General features: G+C 39.1%; 1 protein-coding gene across 2 annotated transcripts in view; it reads left to right on the top strand.

Moving 5' to 3' along the window:
- Nucleotides 1-19,518, top strand: part of PHEX (phosphate regulating endopeptidase X-linked) — a 201,560-nt gene that overhangs the window by 12,762 nt on the left and 169,280 nt on the right. For both annotated transcript variants that reach the window (XM_069463593.1, XM_069463594.1), the window contains exon 3: nt 1,569-1,730. In XM_069463593.1, coding sequence (XP_069319694.1) covers nt 1,569-1,730 — 162 coding nt within the window. The remainder of the gene's footprint in view (nt 1-1,568; nt 1,731-19,518) is intronic.

Here is a 19,518-nt window from a genome sequence, read left to right as displayed (position 1 = left end):
TAGAAAAGTCTAGGCTAGAGAAATATCTGGCCTTATTTTTAAACCTGGAGGAACCACACATGTAACCAAACTGTAAGATGTATATCCAAATTTATGCAGATTGTACTTTTTTGGGGCAATTCATTCATATTTAGCTGAAAACTCATTGGATTTTCAATACTTCAAACAAAAATGTATTCCGGCATTAATTAAAGTATGAAAATTGCCCAGAATGTCATCTTTCCAATGTCATTAAAATATTGGCTGCTATTTCTTTTTAATCAGTTGGTGCATATTTTTGTGCTAGCATGGTAGCCAGCAATTGTATGGCACTTGGAAGAGAGTTGAAGTTCAATATTAGGAATTTTGAAACCATCTCATTTTGTAATGAAAGATTTTCTTTTAAAGCTCATGGATACGTATTTATGCACAAATTTTCTACCTATGGACTATCTTCTGTATGTAATTGTGTATAGGCTTACGAAAGAGGAAAAACTGGTTGATCAGTCTACTGTGTCTGTTAACTTAATACAAATACTGAGTTCTGCCCCTAGACCTGGGCCCCTTATTTAGAACACCCCACTTTTGCCCTCCTTTGGCCATGCCTCTCCCTTCATCAAGGAATCTTGGGGCCACATTGGCAGCTCTCTCCTACACCCCAGAATTCCCTGCCAGATGGCTCCTTTCGGGCCCTGTGTTGGTCTCTTCCTGGATTTTATTCCTTTGAGAGCTATGCTGAATGTCAGGGGGATCAAGAATTTATACCTGGCCTCCAGGTCTTTATGAAAGTGTATTGTAAATATTATCGTTAAAATACTTAGATAGATGACATGTGGGCCTCTGTTTTGGTTAACCTTTGCTGTGAAGCAAAACAAGAATGATTTACTGTTTCTCATGATTCTGTATGTTTGGGGGATAGTTTCTCTACTGATACTGCCTAGGCTCGTTCACGCAGCTGCATTCAGCTGGAGGGTCACCTGGGCTGGAAGGTCAATGATGGCCTCAGTCACATGTCTGGCAGTTGGTGCTGGCTTGGTTCTTTTCCATGTGGTCTCTTGTCCTCCAGGAGGCTTCTTCAAGGAGCAGCCTCAGGGCTCCATTCAAAGGGAGTTAACGTGGAAGGCACAAAGTGTCTTAAGGCTTAGCTTTGAAACTCACAAGAAGTTACTTCTGCTAATTCTATTGGTCAAAGCAAATGACAAGGTCAGCCCAGATTCAAAGCAGCGAAAATAGACTCTACCACTTGCTGGGAAGAGTAGCAAAGTCACTTTGCAGAAGGACAAGCAGGATGGAAAAAAGAGTCACCTTTACTTAGCTTTGCAAATAATCAACCACACACTCCATTTGTATTCTCGTCCCATGCCCCACAGATGTTAGGGATGGTCTTGAAAAAACCAATAGCATTAATATCCACTCACTCTGAATGAAGTCATTTCATATAGCGAAGTTGATTCAGAAAGTAATTTGAGGGAAAATGTAAAAGCCAAGGCTTAGGAACTGGTTGATATGAAATCGTTGTTTAATTTGGAAGAGAACAGGACACAATGTTCAGTGCTTGTCATTAATCCTGTGATTTTCTTTTTAAATAGCCGCTGCCATCTTGAGTAAAGTAAATCTGTCTGTGGATCCTTGTGATAATTTCTTCCGGTTCGCTTGTGATGGCTGGATAAACAATAATCCAATTCCTGAAGATATGCCAAGCTATGGGGTTTATCCTTGGCTGAGACATAATGTTGACCTCAAGTTGAAGGGTAAGTTTCTACTGGGGTTTGGTGATACACATTACAGAAAGCAATATTTGACAAGAAAAATGTAGCTTAGGATTTGAAGCATGACTTTTCACTTTTTAACTCTACTAAATTCATTTCCAAGAATTTTTAAGGGGAAGATGGAAAAGAAATTGCAGAATTCTCGTATTCCAGATCTCAATGCAAGCCTAATGTAGGCTATGTTTGCATTCGATAATAGTTAAGTTCTACTGCTGAAGGATAAATAGCATTTGATTGAGATTGGGAAAAGGAATAATTAATGAAAATTATATCAATATGCTTATTTGTCTGTTGTTCAGAGTAAACGTCATTTCTTGTTCATGTGTCCTGGATTGTCATGGTTTACAAAATGTACTTAACGCCTCATCATCTTTTGACATCACTTTTGAGAACTCTGGATGACCTTGTGGTTGTCATATTGTTCCTGTTAACTTCTAAGTTGGCTCTAGGGAGACTCACTTTTCTCCCTTGGCTTCTCTAGCAATGACAAGCTCACTCACACATACTCACACGTGCATACACATACACATACTCACGTATGTGGTCAAACACACACTCCCCCCTACCCCAAAGTTGGAAATATCTATTACTGGAGAATACTCTGTTTTCATTGAATCTAATTTTTATCCTAAGCTATTGGAGAAAGCACTTCAGGAGGAAAGTAGGAAGATTTCAAAGCCAGATAAGAAAATTGTTTTGAGAAGGCAAAAATAGTATGTGTTTTTTTCTCTTTGACACCTTTGAGTTGTGCTATGTAACTTGCATTCAGTAACACCTACAAAGAATTTCTGAGAAGTTATAAGAATCGTCATTTTTTTCTCTCTCACCTCCATTTCCCCAAGATTTTAAGTACATGAAAGTTAAATATATATCACTTTATAAGAAGTGAAACTCTTGGCAAAATAATTAGATACCTATTGTCAATTGGAAGGGAAAATGTGCTTAAATTTTACAACTAGATATAAATCACATGGACTTATATTTTCTATTAGGAGACCCACACTTAGTCTTGGTAAATTATAAATGAAAATTTGCAAGAATGTCAGGGTTTTCCCCTAACCCAAGAGGTGAGATCCCCCCCCATACCATAAATAAGACCTTGAGGAGTAGTTTTACTAATACATATTTCCCTGTACGACATTAATTCACATGGGCCCTTCATCTAGCATTCTTGTCCATTTCCTGTTTCCCTTCTCTGGCTTTTCTTCCTCGATAGATGTGTACATACATGCATAATCATGCACACAGAAAGATCACTGAAAGATAAGAAAAATACAAGATTTCCAGATCTTGTATCTCCTTTTTACATTAGTTTGTAACCCAAAGATTTCTATCTTCAGGACATGAAGTGGTTAGAATAATTTAAAGAACTTTCCAGGGATATCTTAATGTAAAAATTAAAGTCTGTATTGATGTACTTTGTTTGAGGGGAATACTATATATGGGCTCCTTCATGAAATGAGAGTAAATTGTTCAGCACAAGGGTTTTTTGTTTGCTGGCTTCCTTTTAAAAAGTGAAAAATTTCATTTCCAAGCTCAGTTGGGAAAATAAAAAAGAGGAAAAAGTAGAAAGTTGTTCCTAAATCTACCTTTAGAAATAATTGCAAATAAGGCAATTGGGTATATTTCTTTACAGGTTTTGTTCTGTGTGTAGGTCCATATGCATAACCTCATTTGCACACTCATATATATATGTATATATATATATATATATATTTTTTTTTTTGAGACGGAGTCTCACTCTGTTGCCCGGGCTAGAGTGCCATGGCGTCAGCCTAGCTCACAGCAACCTCAAACTCCTGGGCTCAAGCGATCCTCCTGCCTCAGCCTCCTGAGTAGCTGGGACTACAGGCATGCACCACCATGCCTGGCTAATTTTTTCTGTATATATATATTTTAGTTGGCCAGATAATTTCTTTCTATTTTTAGTAGAGACGGGGTCTCGCTCTTGCTCAGGCTGGTCTCGAACTCCTGACCTCGAGCGATCCACCCACCTCGGCCTCCCAGAGTGCTAGAATTACAGGCATGAGCCACCGTGCCTGGCCGCACTCATATATTTTAAAAATTAGCTGATAATATGTATGCTACTCTGTAACCTGTTTTTAAAAACTGCATTCCTCATAGACATGGATTATATCAGTAGATAAGTTTTCTCGTTATAAATAACACTGTAATAAACATCCATGTGTACACATCTTTATGTCCTTATCTAAATGTATCCTTAAATACATTCCAGAAATGGAATTATTGGGTTGAAGGAGTACTCACAATTTAAGTTTTGATGTACATAGCCAAATTGCCCTTTAGTAAGTTTATTTCTAGGTCTTTATATACATATATTTTTTGCTGTTTTAAATAACTTTTTCCCATGAATTGTTTTCTGTGGTATAAAGTAGAGATCAGAAAACTATGGCCAGTGGGCCAAATCTAACCCACTGCCTGTTTTTGTAAATAAAGTTTTATTGGAACACAGCTGCATCCATTCATTTATGCATTATCAATGGCTACTTTCATGCTCCAGTGGCAGAGCCAAGTAGTTGCTCTGGAGACTGTATGGCCCACAAAGCCCAAAATATTTACTCTCTTATCTTTATGGACAAAGTTTGCCAACCCCTGATTCCTGGTGTAAAGTCAAGCTTTGATGTATCTATATTGGATATGATTAGAACTGTTTTATTCATTAATAGCTTTTTGGTGGCTTCTTTAGGATTTTTTAACATAGTTAATCATAAAGTTAAGAAATCCCAGAACAGTGTTGAATAATTGTGATGATAACAGGTATAATTTTCTTATTCTTAACCTGGGTGGTAATGCCTCTAGTATTTTTTTTTTTTTTTTTTTTGAGACAGAGTCTCGCTTTGTTGCCCAGGCTAGAGTGAGTGCCGTGGCGTCAGCCTAGCTCACAGCAACCTCAACCTCCTGGGCTCAAGTGATCCTCTGCCTCAGCCCCCTGAGTAGCTGGCACTACAGGCATGCGCCACCATGCCCGGCTAATTTTTTCTATATATATTTTTAGTTGTCCAGCTAATTTCTTTCTATTTTTAGTAGAGACGGGAGTCTCACTCTTGCTCAGGCTGGTCTCCAACTCCTGACCTCGAGCGATCCTCCCTCCTCGGCCTCCCGGAGTGCTAGGATTACAGGCGTGAGCCACCGCATCCGGCTGCCTCTCCCCAAAGTATTTCTCCCCAAAATATATACATTTTTTGTTTCTGATAGTTATTCTCTATTATGTTCTATTGTTCCCAGTTTGCAAAAAGGTGTTGTTCAAGAAAAATGCCTCTTTGTCATTTATCAAGAGACTCAGATGGGCTATCTCTTTTAACTTCTCTAGATTTCCTCATGCTGAACTAAACTTATAATTTTGAAATAAATCCTACCTATGACTGGTTTATTTTAAGACATTGCCAGAATTGAATAAGCTAGTATTTTGTTTCCTACGTTTGTGTTTCTATTTATGATTCATATTGGCCCCTGGCTTTTTGTGTGCTAAGTTTGTCAAATTCTGTTATTAAGCTTGTGCTGGCCTTGTGAAACAAAGTGGGAGGTTTCCTATATATTTCCATGCTCTGGGAAAGATACAACTCAATAAATCCCAAGCTATTCTGTGACAAGCACTCTAATGGACAAGTTCACAAACTGATCGTGGGGTTCTTGCTTCCAGTGTAAAGAAGGAGAGCAAATGGTGGAGTAGGGTCTCTTTCAAAATTAGTATCATATTGTACCAGACGTATATAAAATATCCTTTAAACTTTGCATTTTGACATAATTCAAACTTAGAGAAGTTGAATGAATAGCACAAGGTACTCCTATGAACCCTTTACCCAGATTCCATGATTATTACCATTTGTTACATTTGCTCTGTTATTTTTTCTTACTCTCTACAAATGTATAGATATTGTATAGATATAGAGAAAGAGACATTTATATACTTTTGTACATATAGTTAATGTATGATAAAATGTCTCTAAATGTATAGATACTGATATGTAGACAGAATTTTTATGAACTCTGCAAGTATATTACAGATTATTAGATATTCTTAAAACTGTATAGAGCTTTTTTTTTTTTTTTTTTTTTTTGAGACAGTGTGTCACTCTGTTGCCCAGGCTAGAGTGCCGTGGCATCAGCCTGGCTCACAGCAACCTCAAACTCCTGGGCTCAAGCAATCCTCCTGCCTCAGCCTCCCAAGTAGCTGGGACTACAGGCATGAGCCACTATGCCCGGCTAATTTTTTGATATATATTTTTAGCTGTCCAGATAATTTCTTTCTACTTTCAGTAGAGACGGGGTCTCGCTCTTGCTCAGGCTGGTCTCGAACTCCTGAGCTCAAATGATCCTCCTGCCTCAGCCTCCCAGAGTGCTAGGATTACAGGTGTGAGCCACCGCGCCCGGCCTGTATAGAGGTTTTCAAATATCAAATGTGATGGCAATCTTTATTTCTTTTTCTTAAATATTGGATCTTTAAATTCTATTTATATCTCTTTATATATTCTACATCTATCTATGTGTCTATCAGTCTATCTACTTATCCATCTAACTGTCCATCCATTTATCATTCCATCCAGGTAACACAAGTTCATTATAGACCAACCATCAATAAGCAAGAAGAAAAATATATTTCAAATCCTAACACCCAGCAATCACAACTTTTAAAATGCAAATATACATATAAGATTACATGTCTCTTAAAAGGGACCATATAATATATTCTGTTTTTATAATCTTTTTACTTGACATGTGAATATCTTTTCATGTCAATAAAAATAGATCTATACCATCATTTGCCATGACTGCTTTGTATGGATATACTGTAATTTATCTAATCAATGCCTGTGTTACCATTTAGGTTATTTCCAGTTTTTCTCTCATTGTAAGCCATTCCAGAGCATGAGTTTAGAAGCCTCAAGAGCTGGATTTGAATCCTAGTTCCCTTTCACTTACCTTCTATGTCACTTTGGGTCAGTTACTGATCTCACCTACCTCAGTTTTCTTATCTTTAAAATGGAGATAAGAATACCCATATCATAGGCTTTTTATGGGGATTAAAGGAGATGACATATAAATTACCCAGTCTAGTTCCTGGCTGGCACATAGCAGGCCCTCAATAGATATTTGTCTTTTGTCTCTCGATTTTATTTCAAAGATAGTTCTAAGGTTCATGAAGTAATGTCTGTCAAATGCTTTAAGTTTTATTCTGGTCTTATCCTTTGTGTAAATATCATGTGCTTTCAAAATATTGAATACTGTCAAGATCTTTTCCCTCACCCTTGATAAAAAGAGAGAACATCCAAAAATAAAACCCAATACTACCAATCAAAAGAATACCATTTTCTTATGGCTGATAGAGAACACACAGATACTGCTGTCCAATTTGTGAAATAAAATGGATTTGAAATACCCAGCTGATGAAAAATTGCCCTCTATTGAAGTCAGCAACCTGGCTTTGTGAATTTTTTTCTTTAAATGGCATATAAGACTCAGATTTCTACTTGGAAAATAAAATTATTTCTTGTTCTCTACAAGAAGCAAGATTTTTTTTTTTTTAAGAAAAGGCTGAATGTAGTCATGTATTTGTCTTCAAATTCCCATCCTACAAAACCCTCCAAATTTGTCTTCGTGTGACCATGAAGACGATGCTGCATGCGTTACTTTATGAATGAGCAGATGGAAATTTAGCAAGTGAGCACTTATGAAACATGAGGCAATGAATGAGAGAGAACACTTATGTCAAATAGAAGACAGATGACTTAAGGTGAGGCCAGATCATCTCTATTATGGAATAGCCATCTCTGCCAATATTTTGTGAAGAAATGCAGTTTATTATTTTCAAACACAGCTCCGGCAAAACAATAAGGTGAAGTAGAGACTGTGCATTAATGAGCAGATAAAGATGACTGTGATTCATAGATTGGTTATTTATTTGTAAATACCTGCTGGCTGAGATTCAAAGAGTTCTTCATAAGTAAATACCCCTTGCCCTCCCCCACATAATCTTGTTTTTTCTATAATTGATCCTAGCCAAATCATCTTTTGCAGATAATAGAAACCTGAAAACTTCAGCTCCTGTAAAATTATTTAATAATTTGGAAGTTCAGTTTATTGAAGACATATGAACTTATGTCATTTTTCTTATACTGTGTATACAGTATAATGATGTATTTATTGAACTGAGCCTTGACTTTATCAAATTCTTTTTTTTTTTTTTTTTTTGAGACAGAGTCTTGCTCTGTCGCCCGGGCTAGAGTGAGTGCCGACAGCAACCTCAAACTCCTGGGCTCAAGCGATCCTCCTGCCTCAGCCTCCTGAGTAGCTGGGACTACAGGGATGCGCCACCATGCCCGGCTAATTTTTCTATATATATATTTTTAGTTGTCCATATAATTTTCTTTCTATTTTTAGTAGAGACGGGGTCTCGCTCTTACTCAGGCTGGTCTCAAACTCCTGAGCTTGAGCGATCCGCCCGCCTTGACCTCCCAGAGTGCTAGGGTTACAGGCATGAGCCACTGCACCCGGCCTATTAAATTCTTTGAAACAGATGATGTTAGTCTGGTAAAAGTGGGAATGCGGGGCGGGGTTGGGGGAGTGCTAAGGACCAACCATCCATTGTGGTGGGATTTTTATTCCAAGGGAAAACTCAGTTGCTGTAATTTTAAGTGCGTTTGCTATATAAACTGGGTGTGCCCACTCAGAGAAAATTCCTACTTTTCTCAGATCATGTTGGCTGTTTTGAATGTGGTCACATAAGAAGCAACAAATTACCAAATTATACATATGTCACTGTAGTCTTGTGTGTGCAAAGGGGTGCTTCATGAAGATTTTGGCCTGGATTGAAGACTTTTGGAATGTAAAATGAAATAATTTTACTTGAAATTTTCTTGTTCACATTTTTCCTATTCTTATACACCATTTGAACACAGATGGGGGTGCGTGGTACATGGAGTGTGAGGGGAGGGAAGAAGTTGTCAGGTTAAAAAATTTTAGCAATTGTCAGGAGAAATTCACTTCAAATAAAGAGGGGCTGGGTAATGGGTTCAAAGATACAGTTAGAAGGAATAAGGTCTAGTGCTCAGTAGCACAATAGGGTAACTATAATTAATAATGATTTATTGTATATTTCAAAATAACTAGAAGAGTAGATTTGGAATGTTCCCAACACAAAGTAATGATAAATGGTTGAGGTGATAGATATCCAAATTACCCATATTTGATCATTACACATTGTATTGTTATAAGAAATAATCATAGGCTGGGTGCGGTGGCTCATGCCTGTAATTCTAGTACTCTGGGAGGACGAGGTGGGAGGATCGCTTCAGGTCAGGAGTTCGAGACCAGCCTGAGCAAGAGTGAGACCCCATTGCTACTAAAAATAGAAAGAAATGATCTGGAAAGCTAAAAAAATATATATAGAAAAATTAGCCAGGCATGATGGTGCATGCCTGTAGTCCCAGCTACTCAGGAGGCTGAGGCAGAAGGATCGCTTGAGCCCAGGAGTTTGAGGTTGCTGTGAGCTAGGCAGATGCCACGGCACTCTAGCCTGGGCAACAGAGTGAGACTCTGTCTCAGAAAAAAAAAAAAAAAGAAATAATCACATGTATCCCATAAATATGCACAACTATTATGTATCCATAAAAATTAAAAAAGTCAAAACAAAATAGAAATAATTTTTTTCTGAAGGATTTATGGAAAATGTGAATATATCTCTAGGATATGTTCTCTTTCTAAATAGCTAAATAAGCAAAAGAGGCCATGAGAATGGCCACTATGTGTAAAAGCTTGTGTTCCAGTTCTGACAGCTTCTTAGGTTTTCTTCTTGTGTGTCCCTTTCCACCCCAAGTGTGTGTCCTTGTCTTACTTTTGACTCATACTTGCTCTAAGCATTTGATTTTAAGATCTGATCTCTTCCCCTATAGCTTTAATGTAGCTGTTCTGTCATTAGTGGTTCATATTATCATACAAATAAGTTGGGTATGCTCTGTAAGAACCAGCTCTGTTCATTACACTTGTTCTTTTTTTTTTTTTTTTTTTTTGAGACAGAGTCTCACTTTGTTGCCTGGGCTAGAGTGAGTGCCGTGGCGTCAGCCTCCCTCACAGCAACCTCAAACTCCTGGGCTGAAGCGATCCTACCGCCTCAGCCTCCCGAGTAGCTGGGACTACAGGCATGCGTCACCATGCCCGGCTAATTTTTTCTATATATATATTTTAGTTGGCCAGATAATTTCTTTCTATTTTTTTAGTATAGACGGGGTCTCGCTCTTGCTCAAGCTGGTCTCGAACTCCGGACCTTGAGCGATCCACCCGCCTCGGCCTCCCAGAGTGCTAGGATTACAGGCGTGAGCCACCGTGCCCGGCCACACTTGTTCTGAGTTGTATGATACTTCATTTAGGGGAAATGCACTTGCTTCAAATACATTGAAATGCCCGGCATTTTTGATTGTACTAATTGATCTTTGAAAATAGTTTTATTTACTGAGTACCTGTTTTATTTTCCTGGCACCAATTGCTTTCAGTCACAAGTAATAGAGACCCCAACTCAAACTGGCTTAACCAATAAAAGAAATATGCTGGCTTATGTAACCAGAAAGTCTAGTAATTATGTGGACTTCAGGTAAGGGTTGATCCAACAGCTGAACCATGTTATTAAGGATCACATTTCTTTCTCTCTCAACTCTGACATCCACTGATCTACCGTGTCATGTTTCTTTCTAAATCTGTTTGGTCATAAGATTGTTGTTAATAACAACCAGAATTTATACTTCCTCATTTGCATCTAGCAAGAGGCATTGTGTTAGACACAGGATATAGTACAAAGATGGATAAGGCCTCCTAGACTATCCTCATGGGAATTATAATCTGTAGATCACAAAGTGTTCCAGTAGGTATTGTAATCAATACTGTACAGCTGTACTTCTCAATAGGGTAGCCATTAGCCACATGTGGCTTTTGAGTACTTGAAATGTGGCTAGTTGGAATTGAGACATACTGTGAGCATAAAATATACACCAAATTTCAAAGACTTCATTTTAAAAAGAGTAAACGCTCATTAATAAATTGATTTCATTTATAATCAGTGATTACATGTAGAAATGATAATTTTAAGATATATTAAGGTAAATAAAATATATTATTAAACACAATCCAACCTCCTTTTTACTTATTTAAATGTAGCTACAAGAAAATTAAAAATTATACATGTGGCTGATAATATTTCTATCAGACAGTGCTGCTCTAGAGTGTTGAATGGGCCATTAGAAAGGTGAGCTGTCTGGGAATAAATGGATTTCAGTGCTAGAGAGGGACAGAGAACAACTTTATTAAAAATAGTCCGCTACCCCTATCTTTAGTCCCTCTGTATTTGTGTCCTTTGTGGTACTTATAAGCATCTGAAATGATCTTATTTGTGTACTTGCTTACTTGCTCTTCTCGCCTATGCTCACTGCCACCCCCGCAGATGGTAAACTCCACGAGAGCCAGAACCTTGTCCATTTTGGGTGTTGCTGTGACCCCAGCACCAAGCATAGTGGCTGCTATGTAGCAGGTGCTCAGTAAATACTTGCTGAAGAAAGGAGAGAAAGCATGCGTGGCTAGGTGCAGTGGTGGAGGCAGCTGGCTGGGTGGGGAGGAGTGGCTTTTCTTTTTTCTCCATCTTCACCTGGGCCTGGGGTTCTCCATGCTGTCACAGAAGATCCCTGAGATGCAGCTGGGGCTTGACCCTGACAGGAGGGGAAGAGGAGTCGTCAGTCATTCTCCACATGTGTTCTGGGCCTCAGGGAGACAGGATAGGGACATGGGCATTGAGACAGGCCTGAACCCTTCTGAGACTCCCTGGCGGTGTGATCTTGTGCGAGTTACAGACAAGAAAAAATAAGAACTTGCAGGATGGGGTTCAAGTTAGGCCTCTGGGGGAAAAAAAAAAAACATTGGGATTCTGACACTTATCAGCTGTGTGAATGTGGGTAAGCCACTTCTCTCTGAGCCTCGGTTTCTTATCTGGTGATACTGTTGGATGAGTGCAGTGAGATGCGCGGGAAATCTTCTGCACAAGGTTCAATAAATAGAATCTGTTATTGCCATTCATGTCACAAGGATTAGATTAACATTTAAAAAAAAACACTTGGCACATAGTAGATGCTTAAGAAATGCTAGCACCCTAGCCAAATGACAACTTTAATTGGTAAGGCAACTTTAGCAGCATTGTTAAAGTAAAATACTATAATCTAGTTTTTCACCAAAGTCATGTCATGCCTGTAAATAAGGAAGCTGATCCTGAAAGAGGCAAACGTGGAGGTAAAAACAGAGGATTAGGACATCTGTGCATGTTCCCAACTTTTGTCGCCAGACCTTTGTAATGACCCTAAACCCTGGAGGGTCTTGATAATCTAATGGGCCAGATAATACATCCTAACACATCCATTCAGGGCCATGTGATTTTTAAATCACTCCTATATAAAGAGAGAGAAGAAGAAAGGGGAATTGATGAAAATAAGAAACAGTGTCCACTTAGGCTGTTCTAGATCCTCTCTAGATGCCACTTTAAAAAATATTCCCACTAATTTCCCTATCTTCTCTCCTCTTTTTTTTTTTTTTTTTTGAGACAGAGTCTCACTCTGTTGCCCGGGTGAGTGCAGTGGTGTCATCATAGCTCACAGCAACCTCAAACTCCTGGGCTCAAGCAATCCTCCTGCCTCAGCCTCCCGAGTAGCTGGGACTACAGGCATGTGCCACCATGCCTGGCCAATTTTTTCTAGTTTTAGTATAGATGGGGTCTCGCTCTTGCTCAGGCTGGTCTTGAACTCTTGAGCTCAAGCGATCCTCCTGCCTCAGCCTTCCAGAGTGCTAGGATTACAGGTGTGAGCCACCGCGCCCGGCCTTCTCTCTTTTCTTTCTCTCATCCCTAGAGGATCCTTAACTTGGGTCCATAGCCCCCAAGACAGCTGTTAATAGAATTCAGGGACTTGAATGGGAAAAAAAATGCACCTTTGTTTTTCACTATCCTCTGACAGAACCTTAGGATTTTCTTTAATCATGAATGTAGGCAACAAACCCTGGTACTATTAATAGTAGCAGTACCTGTGACTTTGTTACCAATAGGAATCATGACTTTTAAGATCTTGTTACAGATATTTTGAAATATTATGTACATACATCATTACTTTAAATTTATAGTAATTGTTAGACTCAATGTTAGGTCTTGTTATTTAATAAGTTAATGAAGTAGCACATATAAATAATATTGCATAGTAAAAAAACTGTTAACTGTATTTCCAAATACCTGGTTTCCTTTGTAAACCTATACTTCTTATTTTATGCACTTATAAACATTATTCTAACAATGGTCTGTAGGTTTCAACAGACTGTGCAAGGGATGTAAAAAGATTAAGAGCCCTGGTGTATGTAAGGACTGTTGGAGCAGGACATAGTTTTATTTAGCTTCAGCTTCTTGATACATCTTAATTCAGGTGTTTTGAGTGCAGTTGGCTATTACATGGCTCCATGGGTCCACTCACACCCAAATCTTTGAACAGTCCACTGTCTAGACTCCCCAGATAATGAGCACATTACCGGCAGTTAATATGTGTTTATAAGGATATTAGATGAAACCAGAGATTTGTGTTTGGAGATTTGGGCCAATGCCAACCCTCGAACTGATTAAGCGCAGGCGTTAGGGGATTGCCTATGCCACGGAACACATATTTTCAGGCAAAAATTACTGTGCTGCCATGTGCTTATCACGAAAGCAGGGTATTAAAGGTCAACTCCCAACTAGAGATGATATAGCTTCTGCTGTGGTGTAGTTAAAAATATTTGCAAACAGTGCCAATGATTGAAAATAGTAATACACAAAGTAGAGGGTTTATTCATAAGTGCATGCTACACAGTATGAAACAGCTAGCTTGTCCACTCTGGAAGACAGGGGCTCTAAGTTGAACTTGGAAGGGTGGGGAATGGGAGAGACTGCAAATCTGGAGGTGCTTGGAGTGAAGTTCCAAGGGGAAGACTGAATACATGTAGCTTGGCTTTGTTGGAAGGAAGGAATGAACAGGGCTGTTGGTGAGAGATGACAGGAGTGAGATGGGCAGATGAGGGATGTTGAAATCCATTTGTGAGATTTTTGACTTGCAGGAGGGAATGCTGAAGTTTCTGAGAAGTGGAGCAACAGCTTGAAAATACTATGCATGGGAATATTGACTGAAAAAAGGAGTGGGAAAACAGACGAGGGGGCATTTTTGTAGCATAAATATTGCAACACACTATGGAAAGTTTCTTGTGAGTTAGCTCGAGTGTTGTAGAAGGAAAGAAACATTTTACTTTAGGAGATTGTTGACTAAATTTAGATTCTTTTGACTAAATATAAGTTCCTTGGCATGACTAATGACACAGGATATGTGCATCCTGAGAAAGACGTATACACCCACAATGATACTTCTCCACCTGCTCACACCCAGGTCTCGTTTTACATGGTTGGTGTCTATAAGTGTATTTTCCTTTGCAGTTGTTCAGAAGGGTTGCATATTTTTGAAAAAACCACTTCCTGAAAGAGGATGACTGTTTAGAAAGGAAAGAAAAATCCTAGCTGGCTTTAGTGGTAACAGTTTGGAGGCGTACCCACGTGAGTTTTGGTGGTAACAATTCCTGAAGCTTCTCCAAGTGTCCACGTGTTCCTGCCGTTGGTTGCCAGAAGCCAGAATAATAATGCTGCTGAGAATAGGGACTTTTATGAGAACTTCCAGGGGCATCCAGATTTCATAGCAGAAGCCGATGACTCAGATTTCCTGTGCCTTAGAGAGATAGGTGACTCCCTTGTCTTTACCAAACTCTTGATTGGTCAATGGCAGAATGGAGGCACTAGAAAAATTAAAGTTTGTTGCACGCTAAAAGCCATGGCCAAACTGAGTTGAAAATTTTATCCTTGCATCAGCAAACTCTCTGATTAGATGGCTCCAGCTGCAGTCTCACCTTCAATTTTGAGAACTTTTCAGCTGTAACTGAAGGTGTGGAAGGGTCAAGCATCTTTACAATGTGACAAAAATCCCTACTTCTCCCCTGCTCTACTACTAATGAGGGGGTACTTCTACTCATTACTGTGAAGTGAGCCTTTAATAGATTAAAAAATTTGTAAGACCTTATTACACAGGGAAGGGCCTAATGAGGCTAGGTACTTTGTAGAGTTGACCTTTTTAAATAATATCCTCAGTTACCATTTGTTGAACTGTCTCCACTGAGCTCCCAACATGCCTATAAGATGTGAGATTTATCTGCATTTTTCAGATGAGAAAACAGGCACCAACCAGTACAGTAACTAGCCCAATAAGGTCACACAGGTAATAGGTAATGGAGCTAGGATTAGAATTCGGATTGTTTGACCGTTAGCACCTAGGAAGGTGGTATTATATCCATTTTATGGTTGTGTAAAGTAAGGCTTAGAGAGGTTAAAGTAATTCACCTATATTCATATAACTAGTGATCTATACAGATATTTTCAGAGTAGCCTTGTCTAATAGAAATATAATGTGAGTCACAAATGTAAGTCACATACGATTGTATGTTTTCTAAGAACCATATTAAAAAGGTAAAAATGTAACAGTTGAAATGATATATTTTATTTAACCCAACATATTCGAAATATTGTCATTTCTTTTTTTTTTTTTTTTTTGAGACAGAGTGTCACTCTGTTGCCCAGGCTAGAGTGAGTGCCATGGTGTCAGCCTAGCTCACCACAATCTCAAACTCCTGGGCTCAAGCCATCCTCCTGCCTCAGCCTCTCTAGTAGCTGGGACTACAGGTATGCGCCACCATGCCCAACTAATTTTTCTATATATATTTTATCTGTCCATACAATTTCTTTCTATTTTTAGTAGAGACGGGGTCTCGCTCTTGCTTTGGCTGGTCTTGAACTCCTGACCTTGAGCGATCCTCCCGCCTCAGCCTCCCAGAGTGCTAGGATTACAGGCGTGAGCCATAGCGCCTGGCCCGAAATATTGTCATTTGAACATATAATCAATGTAAAAAACTTACCCATGAGACATTTTCCATTCTTTCTTTCCTACTAAGTCTTTGAAATCTGGTGCTTATCTCACACTCGCAACATGTCTCCATTTGGACCCGCCACATTGCAAGTGCTCAGTAGCCTCGCGTGGCTACCAGCCTCTGTGTCGGACAGGGCAATTCTAGAGCAGTGGTCTGGCATGAAGCCTGGGCTCTAGGATTTTTAACCAGCGTCCTCCCAGCCAGATAACACCCAGACTGAATAGAGAACTCTGGCTGATGTCCATTGGAGAAGGTTCTGTGAGTTTTCTGAAATGAGAACCATTCAAAATAGCCACTCTGGCAATACGCTTCGCTAGTTGACATTAAAGAATGCCAAGCAGTACCCTAGCTAATTTATTAATTTCTCCCAATTTGCATTTCCCAACATATTGGCCAAGTCCCCAGAATAATGTAAAAAAGGGCGAAAAAAAAAAGAAAAAGAGACCCCCCTGCCCCCGCTGATTTACACATTGATCTGGATATATACTAGTGAAAGAAAATTCAGACATCAAATTCTACTCTTTTAATTGAGGTCAAAGGTGTTGGTGTCAGCCTGGAACCTCTGTGCTGTGGAGAAGAGGACGTTGGGGTTTGCAAGCTGCAGGTGGTTGCCAGAAGGAAACGAGTCTAGTGGGGAATGTGTGGGAGGTGCTGGGTGAGGAAAGGAGGCAATTGTGGTTGGCCTGAGGTCTGAAGTCTGCACAACCCACTGCGTCTCAGGATGTTCACAAAGCTGCTCTTGCTGGAGGCCTCGAGCCTGCCTTCCCACCCGGCCAAACTTGTGGTTCTGCCCCTGAGACCTGGATGTGAAACTCAATGCTCAACGAATTAAAATGTCTCATCTCGCCCGGAGGTTCAGTTGTCCTTAAAATGCTTTTGGAGTCATTTGGAATAATTTTTATATTGACTGCCTTTATTTAAATCCAAACACAGCCTCAATATTCCTGACATATTTATCATTTTCCAGAATGAAAACACTGGGTCTTCTAAAGTGTTAGCTCTTCAGTTATATGCAATTTTGTTATATTTATTTGACTTCAAATTAAGTCAGAAAATACACAAACACTGCAGTCTTATAACTTTAACAAAATTATACTATATTTCATTGAATCAAAAATCCTGTCAACGATAAGATGCACCATTTTTTCACATGGGCTAAGAAAGAGTAAGCTATTACATAATGCTTTTTTATCACTTCGAATTTTAATTTTGTGTTCAGTTGAAGTAGTTCTTTTAGCCTTACTTAGACATTAATTTTTATTCTTTTGTACCCATGGAAAAGGAGAGTGCAAGTAAAAAGATTGGTTAAGGTATCCTAAAACTTCTTCACAGAGTCTTTTTGATTTTGAATCAGCAATTTTTTTTTTTTTTTTTTAGACAGAGTCTCACTCTGTTGCCCGGGCTAGAGTGAGTGCCGTGGCGTCAGCCTAGCTCACAGCAACCTCAGACTCCTCTGCTTAAGCGATCCTACTGCCTCAGCCTCCCCGAGTAGCTGGGACTACAGGCATGTGCCACCATGCTCGGCTAATTTTTTCTATACGTATTTTTAGATGTTCATATAATTTCTTTCTGTTTTCAGTAGAGACGGGGTCTCGCTCTTGCTCAGGCTGGTCTCGAACTCCTGAGCTCAAACGATCCTCCTGCCTCGGCCTCCCAGAGTGCTAGGATTATAGGGGTGAGCCACCGCACCCAGCCTGCAATGTTTTTGTTTTCCCACAAAATATAGTCCTCTTTCTCATAAAGAACAGCAGTGATTCAATGTTTCTTGAAAAAGTACTCCCTACTTGTCTGCAAGATTTTTGTCCAAGATGGCCTTTTGGGATATGGGATAAGTTTTCATTTCATTGTCAACTCGTGGTGAAATCTTTCTGAAGACATTTTAAGTGACAATTTACCAGCCATGCACCTGACTCATTTGAAATGCTGATTGTGAGAATGGCTGCGATCAAGTTCATGCATGGGCAGGCAATGGCAACTACGTTGTGACTGTGTCTGGCTGACAGTCTTAAGATAGACTCTAATTTCAGAGATGGTAGATGTGAAAAAAAATGTGCATCTTATAACTGATGACATACAGTATGTAAATTATATTTCTGATAATCCAGGCTCCCCAACTGCTTGTCATATCCACCACACTAATGTGCTTTAAATAATTTCACTGAGACATATGTGATGTTCCTGCTTCAGCATACCTTGGCTTTAGTGTACAATGGTGTATAAGCAACATTCCCCACTTACTTCTCCACTCACTCCAATTTGCAGCTACAATGCTATACTTCTGTACAGTTCATCCTAACCTTTAATGTGCACATGAATCACCTGGAAATCTTGCTAAAATGCAGATTTTGATTCAGTAGGTCTAAGATGAGATCCTAGAGTCTGCAGTTCTAGCAAGTTCTCAGGTGATGCCCATGCTCCTGGTCTGGGACCACACATTGAGTAACTAGGCTTTAGTATGTCTAAGGACACAGTATGTCACTGAAGAAATTCAGTACCTCTCCGGGGCGCCTAGATGTTTTTGTTTTTCTTTATTCACATTATCATTTTGATGAAAACCTATATATTGCAAATTTCATTGTATTGCATAAATACCAAGATTTCTTAGGATAAAAAAAGAAAGAATTTTTTATGTCTGGTCTTATGGCACCTGGAAAGAGATTCCTTCCCCTTAATTTTTTTCTGAAAGATTTGTTTGTTTCATTTTCTTTTGGTTTCTTCCTCAAACTTGGGAAACTTGAATTTATTAGGAAATCTGCATGTAATTGCAGATTAATAACCTACCCATTAATACCACATTAGTTCATCATGATTAATAGCATCTATGTGAATGCTTAATGAATTAGTAATGATGGACTATTTGCTTTAAAGTGTCAAGAGAACATTCCATGTAAAAAGGTACTAGCTGTAACAGGAAAATTAATTATATGCTGGTTGGATAATAGCTTGTCACAAATAAGATATGTTTGTTTGGAAAGCCTCATGGGTGTTGGTATTTGCACAGTGAGAGGTACTTTTTAAAACATTCGTGAACCTTTTAATTTATGAAATGAGAAGGAAATTTTATCTTCATGAACAATTAAGATAGGTTTGGGAACTAATATTTATGACAGAGAGCAACACATACACAAACACAAATACGTGCTAATATACTCACAAATTTGCCTATGTCATTAAGCAGAGAGACGTCCTATAAGTGGCCATTTAGATTAAGTTCCAAATTGAACTTCTACTACCTGCTGGTCTACTCTAAATTCATAAGTTCACTTCCCCAAGGCACAAGCATTTGATACTAATTTTATTCCTTTAGAGAATCATTCATTTTCTCCATCATCTTCACTCTAATTCTGTGATGTCAGCAGCCATCATTGTTTATTCCTGCCTTTGCCCTATATCTGGGGAAGCGAAGGTCAAGAAAATTATGTGACTTGCCCAGACCAATCCAGCCATATAATTTGTCCCCTGCAGATTATGGGTCTACCATTTCAGATGTCTCTAATTTTAACCCAGGTGGAAAGAGCAGCAGGAGCAGAGGTTCTGTCCAGCTGGTGCCTTTGAGGAAACCCAAGAAGCCCAGTGTGACTGGAACTTTGAGTTGGAAGGGAGGAGGGACAAAAGACAAAACTGAAGAGAAAGGCAGGGGTCAGAGCACACAGACCTTGTAGGCCATGTAAAGATTTTAGACTCTATCCTAAGGCAGTGGGAAGCCATTTGTAAATGTCATGTCAGGGGACATGATGAGCAATGG

This window comes from Eulemur rufifrons, chromosome 30, assembly GCF_041146395.1.
Source record: "Eulemur rufifrons isolate Redbay chromosome 30, OSU_ERuf_1, whole genome shotgun sequence".
In the NCBI taxonomy this organism is placed as follows: Eukaryota; Metazoa; Chordata; class Mammalia; order Primates; family Lemuridae; genus Eulemur; species Eulemur rufifrons.
Note: the sequence above shows the minus strand (reverse complement) of the source record. Positions and strands in the feature narration are given on the sequence as shown.